Source organism: Oryzias melastigma, linkage group LG13 (assembly GCF_002922805.2).
Source record: "Oryzias melastigma strain HK-1 linkage group LG13, ASM292280v2, whole genome shotgun sequence".
Taxonomy (NCBI): Eukaryota; Metazoa; Chordata; class Actinopteri; order Beloniformes; family Adrianichthyidae; genus Oryzias; species Oryzias melastigma.
Genome location: NC_050524.1, coordinates 15,767,306 through 15,776,414, shown reverse-complemented (window position 1 = coordinate 15,776,414; position 9,109 = coordinate 15,767,306). Strand labels below are relative to the sequence as shown.

Sequence of the window (9,109 nt, the reverse complement as noted above, 5' to 3'; positions counted from 1 at the left end):
GCTAGTAGCTCAAATATTAGCTACACTAGAAAATAGAAAAAAACTTTAATAAATGCAAACATAGTCCAAAAATCAAGCCTAATGCCGATATAACTTTCAACTATACTACACTCTGAATATAATATAAAGTAACGACTAATCGAATATTGAATTAGTCGACTATTTTAATAGTCGATGATTTGTCGTTTAGTTGATTAATCATGGAAGAACAAATTCCAATGCATTCACATGGAAGGATTCACTGAAGGATTTTCATACTCTGGTGGTAAAAGTGGGGCAACCTGTCCCACTGATAAAACTCCATCATTGTGTATCACTAACCATGCACCCAAATCTGAGAGCTGACCCAAACATGTTGACATATTTCTCACTTCCTGTCTGCCTTTTGTAAATTGTTACCATATAAACACCTACACTTGCAGTTCAAAGGTAGGTATTACAGTCAATCACAGAAGCCACAGTCCCAAATCACAGGATATTTCTTAAGATGGCTGGCCTGCTAAGACAAAACATTGAGGTCTGGGGTTGTTAAAATATCGTCGGAAAGAGGAGCCGACCTGGATATCATAATTACACCACTTGGAAGCGCTTCCAGCTAAGTTTAATCCACTCTAAGTCATCATACTCATACTCATGTACAGCCTGCCAGACGACACAAAGTCGTTTGAACAGTTTAACCTATCATTAGCGCCGCTAAACAAGTACAAGAGCGAGCTGTCACCGTTTGCCCGTTGTTGCACGCTGCGGTGTAGACACACGGTTATAAATGGAACATATTGTCTGTTTTAGACTTCTAGAATCAACTGATCCTCCATAGACATTTTGGTGCCTCCGAGGCGAAGCCCTCCAAAAAACTCTCTTTCAACATTGTAAACAAAATTTAAGTCTATGCTTAATATATTTATTTTTTTAGAAATCCTATTAATTAGTTCAAATGGGAGATTAATGAAAATGAATTATGTGTTGACATGTTTTTTTGAGATAATTTCCATCCTTTAAGTTTTAATACTCGCTAATTCCCATGGAGCAGGTCCGTGCAACCTGTGGCTCTTTAACCCCTCCTCTCTGGTGAAAGAAAAAGGAAATCATTTTTTATTTGAAAAAGTAACATCTTATGGATTTATTAAGCAAAAAGTCCTAAAAATCGAATGTTTTTCCACTCCTTCACAAACAGTTGAAGGACTGTTTGCATTGCTTCACCAGGATCTTGACTACATTACCCATAATGCTCTAAAAATCCATCCAAGCAGTTTGGCTTCATGGTTTATCAAAACTGAAACATTTTGACAGATGTTTGAGTGCTGTTTACCACAGAAAATCAATCTGAAGTCAATACACACAACCAGAATTCACGCACCAGAATGTAAGGTGCACTTTCTATTTTTTATTTTAAAAAATTAAGGATATCAATTATAAAAAACATTATAAGGGTCGCTTCATTAGCTCTGGTTTATTTATTTTTTATTTAGATTTATGAATTTCTGGTTGAGGTGCAGCACAAATAGTGGTTTTGTGTGTATTTATTTTATTTATTTATTCCACTACCTGCTACCACATTCCCTGCATTGAGATGGTTTTATGTACTAAAGGATGTCTTTTATTTTGAAAGAAAGTCATGTAGACGTCTTAGAAACTAATTCATATTTTGAAAAAAGGCTCTTTTCTCTTTATGTTTCTGCTTTATTTATGCTTAAAATACAAATGTTCTTGTATTTATCATAATAATACCATAAATACAAATCTGTGTCATCTTTTTCTAAAGAGTGAAGTAAGGCTTTGTGGCTCCTACAGGGATGTTGTCTGCAAGAATCCTCCAGAATGGCTCTTCAGTTGTTAAAGGTTGCAGACTCCTGTCATGGAGGGTCATGGGGTTGCTAGAGCCTATATTGCTTGTTCTTCTGTGTGGAAACAACGAACTGGACACAAAGCACGTTCATGAGATAGCGTTAGCTTACAATGGTACATTCCAGTGGGAAAACTGTTTTCTGGTGGGACAAATTCTGTCGTATTTTTGGTAGAAACACTAATTCAACATAGAAATCCAGATGTTTCTCTGAATTTAGGAGCCTAAACTCTCAAGGAACATGCTGTAAACTGAAAGTACATTAAAACTAAGGAGAGAATGGAAATGTGGTTTATTCTACTTGCACAAGATTCCTGTTTTCCCTTTTTGTGATTTTTCTTAGGTTGTAGACACGTATTTGAAAATCAAGATTTATTGGGTTCTGAGTGACAGCTGATCAGGTTAAAGCTGAATTACCTCTTTCGAAGAATCTCCTCTCTTTTTTTCATCAAGTGCTTAAATAATATTTATTGTCAAATCCTCCATATTATAAAAACCTTAACAAACTTCTATAGGTACATTATTGGCGAAGACTAGTTGATAAAAAGGCATTTTACAAAACAATCACCAGTTTCTTCTTTGTAAAGTGCCACAAGGAGGTTACCTTCAACGCATTTTCACTCCCAACTCGTGATGTATGGACATGTGGTTCAGGACCCCTCTGAGTCACTTTTTGATGCCCCCAACTCGTCGTTTTTTGACGTGCTGGCTGTTCCCATTGAATCAGGTGTTCCCAACCTCCACGCCGCAAACCGGTACCAGTACTCGGACACCCAAAACATCAAATAGTGAGGCGGGAGAGCCCTTGAAAAACGAACAGCCAGCTCGCAAAAACCATATGTCCATACATGACGAGTTAGGAGTGAGAATGTGTAGTTACCTTTTTAACAAAGCACTGCAGGGATGAACTTCCTGTAATAGAATAGATTTATACAATAACCACTCACAATACTTAGCAAAACAGTTCTATAACAGAGGCAACAGAGAAGAAAATGTTAAATATTTCACATTTTATTTTGTTCTGCTCATTCAAGCTCAACACATTCCTCTCCAGACAATCGGACACTCAAACACACAATTAAGTACCATTTAGAGTTGTAAAGCACAGAGAATGACTGGGTCATTTCAATTTGCAAACAGATTTATCCCCATGACATTACAGACATCTTACGCGATTACTATGTAACGTATATAAGGACGTGATTATTCCAACTCTGTTGTGTTCAGATAGGTGTTGGCCTCGAGTAGCAGATAAAAGATCGAGAGAGGGGAAAAAAGCTTCTGAAAAATAAGAAGCATACAAGCAATCAGTGTCTTTACACACAATCGGATCATACTTTGACTGATCAAAATCCACTTAAGGCCCTCTATGAGAATGAGTCGTTTCTGTGGTGCAGTTAGTGTCAAAAAACATCTTCTGTGTGGTTTGGCATCCAGTTTGAAATGGAGAGTCCTGAACCGGCCCCAAAGGTCACCGAACGGCCACACCTCAGTCACGTATTTGAACTGTGCATTGTAAGTGCAATTTACAGTGGCACCACCTACTGTATGCTTTGCTGTAACAGTAATAAATAAATGTATAAAAAAACTAGCTGGCTGTAAGTGGTCGGATGAGGCCTCCAGTCGAGGTAAACCTACAGCAGATGTGTTAGAAAACCAGAACAAAGTAGCTGGATAATCCACATCAGAAAGAACTCCGTCTAAAAGCAAAATTTGATGCTTATATTGACACTAGCTGATAGCAAAAAATCCTCGAAACATCACCACATTTTGGAAAATTATAATCATATACATTTGATTTTGCCCCAAAGTAGTAGTTTCTATAAATCTGACTGTTTCTCCCAGTAAGAAAAATTTGGTTTATGTAGCAATGGTAAAGAATAATAGCATCTGATTTGGTGGTAAAGATCTCCAGACATGAATAATACATGTTTCATGTATTAAAACCAAATTTGATAATTTTTTAAAGCACTATTGTTTTACTGGTTTGTTTTAGCTGAATGTTCAATAGAGTTACATTTAGAAGCAGCCAGTGGTTGAAACCTATTTACTCTTTTTAGTGTCAACATGCGGCCGTCTCTGGTCAAACGGAAACTGTGCCAAACCACAAACTCCACATGGAAGCACCGCACTTCCCAGCTGACCCTAAAGTTCATCTTGGGTCCATTTCCGAAGTCCTTACATCCAAGCTCTGTCCATCAGTCCCAGGACGTTCCGCTCTCCCTACTGGACGCACACGTACTTCTTCCACCAGGATTTGGACAGCATCTTCATCTTATCGGCGGTGCTGCGGACCTTTCTCTCCCGCCGCGCTCTGTGGTCAGAGTGCCGTAGCCCCACGGAGATGGCGGCGTCAAACACCTCCTTCAGGTTCTTTTGCGTGAGCGCCGAGCACTCCACGTACATGACGGCGCCGATTTTTTCCGCGAGCGCCCGGGCGTCCTCCTCCGCCACGGGCCTCTCCCGCCGCCTGGAGAGCTCGATGAGCACCTTGACGTCCTGCCGAAGGTCGCACTGCGTCCCTACCAGGAGCATGGGTGTGAGCGGGCAGCGGCGGCGGATTTCGGGGACCCACTTCTCCCAAACGTTTTGAAAGGAGGCGGGGCTGACCACGCTGAAGCAGAGCAGCAGGGCGTCGGTGCGGCTGTAGCAGAAGTGGCGGAGTTTGTCGAACTCGTCCTGATGGAGAGACAGAGAAATGCACTGATCAGTTTTTAGATACATTGAATTTCACTAAGTTTTTATTTTTATTAGAAGTAAACTTTTCTGATGAAAATCTGAGCTTTTGGCTAAAAGCGTCTTTCGTCATCTACAGGGATTAACGTTGGCCAAAACGTGACCCAAACCTCTCCCTCTTTGGTATAAATCCTCTCCTGTCTGGCATCTTTTACCTCCTTTTTTGCAGTAAAGCCTCAAACTCTCAAACAGATCTGAAGCCTTCAACCCGGTAATCTGTTGATGTGAAGCTCAACATTTCGACGCGGCAAACACTTTACCGCACACAGGCTCTGCAGCCCGATGACGCGGCTCCATCTCCGGTTTACACAGACGTATCAACATCTTCTAGTTTGGAGGGAGTGTGTTTATGGGCTTCAGCGGCAGCTGTTTTCATCCCTTTGGCTCCAGTCTCTGATCTCGTCTGTTTTGGCACACCTCCTCTTGTGAAATCGCATCAGTGCAGCAAGTCTTTAGCGCCTTTAATCAAACTGAATTTGTCCGATCTTGTCTGTGAGCGTGGATTTTAGCACCCCGTACAGCCTGCAGCGCCGTGCGGCGAGCTTTTTCAGTTATGAGGCCTTAAAAGCCTCATTTCAAATGCCAAACTTGTATATCAGTTCTTTGTAAAAGTGGAAGCGCCCTTCTGGCTTTTGTGAATGTCAAACATGCTGCTCCCAGGGCAGGGTGCTGCAGAACACCGACATGTGGAATGAAAGAACAGTCCACGCCCCAAGAGGAACAGAAACTGTTCAAAACTGTTGCAGTACCTTGCAGACTCCTCAGTTTGTCTGCGATAAGCAACGGCAGCTGGTTACATCTATCGGACGCCATAAAACCGTGAACAGGAGGGAAGGGTCAAAGAGTACACACCGCGCTGCAGGCAGATACCTACTTTTTATCGAAGCTACAAGGACATTGGGGCAGGTTTGAGGAGAATTATGATCACGGAAGTGGAGCGGGAATAAGCGCTCAGATGTGTGAGGGTGGACCAGGTGTTTCATGTCTACCCTTCACTCCTTCAAGGACAATACATGATGTCACTGTTAAGCTCATGCTGATCATAAAAGGTCATAAACTGTAGATTGTATCCCAGGGATAAATATATTCACACATGCATTTATTCCGTAAGGCACAATGTCGAGTCCTGGAGGGCCAGATCTGGCCCTCCGGGTAATTCTATTATATTTTTAGTAATGGACCAATGTTATCTTGTGCTTATTTCTAACTTGTATAATTTTGACAAAATACATTTTTATGGAGAGTAAAATATTGGAAGTTATTTAAGGTTTAAGTTGATGGAATAATATTTCTGAGTTTTTAAAGTTTTAAACATTTTAGCGTGTTCAATAAATGTTTATCCTGTTTGACCAAAGGTGTGTTTTGGCGATTGAGTTTGACACCCCTTCCTTAAGTCATACTATCAAATTTTCCAAAGTATAAGTCACAGTTTTTTTCCTAATTTAGATAAGAATGTGACTTATACTCACAAGTAACTTATTTTGTTTGTTTTTTAGCTTTTTTAGACACCAAAAGGCTCATATATTTGTTATTTGGTTGTCCTTTAGCGGTTCCTCTCTCTATTAACCGCTAGAGGGCGCTGCATCCGAAGTATAAGTATTTGCTACTGACAGCGGCAGAAGAAGTGTCGTCCAAAACAAACATGGAAGAAAATCTGATTGTTTTTCTCTTAAACTTTGATATAAAATACGGTAGTAGTTGTATATTTTTGATTACGTTTGATGAATTGCAGCATTTGTTTTAGTGGTCGTGTGAAGAGTTCTCACCTGTCCTGCAGTGTCACACAGCTGTAGCCTCACTGGGCTCCCGTCCACCTGAACCACAGCTGTAAAAGCAGAAACACACGGACACGTTAAGTACGTTTCAGCTGCCAAATTGACTGGAAGCCTGTGCACAACCTGGATTTTTCTCCTCCTACAGAATACTGTCTGAGGTAAACAACAGTTTTCCAGTTGAAATCACAAAGCCCCCCTCCTTTCCTCTGTCTTGCCCACCCACTTTGCCGGTTACCGCTCAGACCATAATGTTTTACTGCAGCTTGGGCCGCTCAGTGAGCTTTGTACTTTTGAGCAGAGGCCTCTCTGGGGTTGTCTTAAGAGGAGCTGGGGGGGTTAAAGACGAAGCAGCAGACTTTGTTTATTCAGAAACTCTCTTTCAATCGGTCTCACTTCCACTTTGGAAAAAAAGCGGATGAGTCATCTTCGGGCGAGTTTCATTATCGGACCATTTATTCTCCTCAGGAGGCTGAGCCCAGCGCGGGACGGCGGGCACATGGAAACATTTTCCACACGGCTGGAGTGTGTGGTTGGTCATGTCACCTGATCAAAGCGCTCCCTGGAACAGTCCGTGCGGCAGGACAGCCTGCGTTCTGACAAAAGCGAGGTCAAAAGCTTCAAGGAAGAAAAATGGGAGCACGGGCTGCTATTTGGTAATTATTCTCTAATACCTGACATGCGATACTCCTTTGATTTTCCTGTCCTCCCCTTTCGACGCTTCTCTGCCACCTGTGGCATTGCATAACTGCTCAGAAGTCTGCTTTCAAGGCAGCGCTCTGATTCTGGCCTCTGAGAAATGACATCACTTTTAAGGGCCCCAACTGCACAATCAGTCTCTGTCAGAGCAGGGAGAAAGACAATCTCTGCCTCAGAGCTATTGCAACAGATGTGCCTATTCCAGTATAGAGGAGTGGGCCCACGGGTCAAGGCTGACAACAATAGGCCGAGTTGTGCAACCCCCTGAACCAGAGAGGCTTTCTGCACTGCAGGGATGGGTTGAGCCTGCACTCCAGAGAGCCTGGTACCAGTCCCTAATCCTGAATGTTTTCCTTAATTTGATAAAATGCTTAAGGAATGCTCAGGTGAGGTGAAACACCATGTCTGAAGGGCAGATGATGGAAAGTCATGAATTATGTCATAAGTTTGAAACCAAAGCTGCCTTGCATAAACGCAGCTTGCAGGGACTAGTCAGTTTGGAAAGTGGAATTGTGCCAAATGGAACAGCACTAAATCAGGGAGGGAAGACCTGTCCATTACCTCAGATAGAGGACAGATAACAGGAAACACAAACACATCTATCACACAATGGAAGAATGGGTGGAAATGGGAGCAGATGTATCTCAAATAAGTGAAGCAGAACAAGAGTTCTATAGGTGGCACCATACAGGTAGAAATTGATTTCCACTCTTTAAAGTAGAAACAACCCCCTGAAGTTTAGGAAAACTATGCAAAATAGACAGAATGTTCTTAATTCATCCCAATTCAGGAAGTTTTATGATCATTTGCGTTATTCCAACATCCTGCTGAACTCTCTTACCGGAAAAGTCGTCAAAGGCAGTCGGGATGTATTTGGTTGGATATCCGTTTGTTGTGTAGCTCACAACCAAGCTGGTTTTCCCCACCGCTCCATCCCCCAGCAGGACGCACTTCAGCAGCCGCTCCTGGCCCTGTCCCGGCCGGGCGGGTTTGGGTTTGTGCGGCGGGACCGGCGGCGCCATGCTCCCCGTGTAATCCATTGCGAGTGGGGGTGACATTCAATGGACCGCCGAGAACTCCTCCGGAGACCGAGCCACCATGAGAACACGATCCGGTCTCCACGGAGACACCGAACCTCCCCTACGAGCGCGAGCCGAACCCGTGCGTAAAAGCCGTCATCCAGCGCGCGGTCATATCCAGACGCGTCATCCACACAGACAGCGGCGCGCGCACTGCAGCTCTGAGCCAGGGCGGCTTACACTCTTTATGTTCCCATCATTTGACTAATCCCACCCACCACAGTGGAGGAGGACTGGTCAGGACGTCTGAAGCTTTAAATGCTCCGAAACATCTAGAATAGTAGTGCTGTGGACGGAATTAAAATGATTTCTAAACTTTATTATTATATTTTTTTTAAATTTCATTCCCACTTTCCCCGTCCTGTTTGAGCTGTGAAGGGTGTCTGACCTGTTACAGACAAGTCAAGACATGCCCTCACCGGGTCATTTTTAAGTGACCTATAAAGAAGCACTGAAATGTTATCCAAGCCTACTTTAAGCTGCAGAGCTGAGCTCAGGAGAAACCAGCTCAAACTGTGTGAAGAGTGGAGGTCCAGGGAGGAACACACATTTATGTCATCAGAAATTAATATTATAAGTTATGGACCAAGTTAAAATACTTCTACTAAAACACTTCAGTTAGTTTAATCTGTTGCACATCTCGAGATATGATGACTTTGATTTTGGCGCCATCTTGTGGTTGTAATTGTTTAAGCAGTTTTTGATATACTGTACATGCGTTAAAAAAATTAATTTATACACTTCCGTACTTCATCTTCTCAGCTTTTATTTATTTATTTGTTGATTGATTGATTCAAAATGTAAAATATTTTTTTTTCTTTTGTGGGAAAGCTAAAAAAAGCAGAGCATTTCTGTGGTCAAATCTACCTTTGATGTCCTAGAATCTCAAAAGTTCTAAAAAGTTGATGTAGATTTGGTCATAATAATTGATCTCACGGTTTTCTTTGAACTTGTTGACTGGGCATCAGTGTGTTTTTTCA

General features: G+C 42.2%; 1 protein-coding gene across 1 annotated transcript; it reads right to left on the bottom strand.

The window, feature by feature from the left end:
- Positions 1–2,836: 2,836 nt before the first annotated feature.
- Positions 2,837–8,300, bottom strand: rhoub (ras homolog family member Ub). Its single transcript, XM_024277771.2, has 3 exons — positions 7,892–8,300; positions 6,346–6,404; positions 2,837–4,522 (listed from the first exon to the last, which is right to left on the bottom strand). The coding sequence occupies exons 1-3, from the start codon at positions 8,106–8,108 to the stop codon at positions 4,067–4,069; spliced, it is 732 nt and encodes a 243-aa protein (XP_024133539.1). The 5' UTR covers positions 8,109–8,300; the 3' UTR covers positions 2,837–4,066.
- Positions 8,301–9,109: the final 809 nt, after the last annotated feature.

Bases quoted from the DNA above. Each gene is read 5' to 3' on its own strand.
- rhoub (XM_024277771.2), bottom strand. From the start codon at position 8,108: ATGTCACCCCCACTCGCAATGGATTACACGGGGAGCATGGCGCCGCCG. The intron at 6,405-7,891 runs GTAAGAGAGTTC...CTGCTTTTACAG, and splicing joins TGCCTTTGACGACTTTTCCG to CTGTGGTTCAGGTGGACGGG. The intron at 4,523-6,345 runs GTGAGAACTCTT...TCTCTCCATCAG, and splicing joins TGTGTGACACTGCAGGACAG to GACGAGTTCGACAAACTCCG.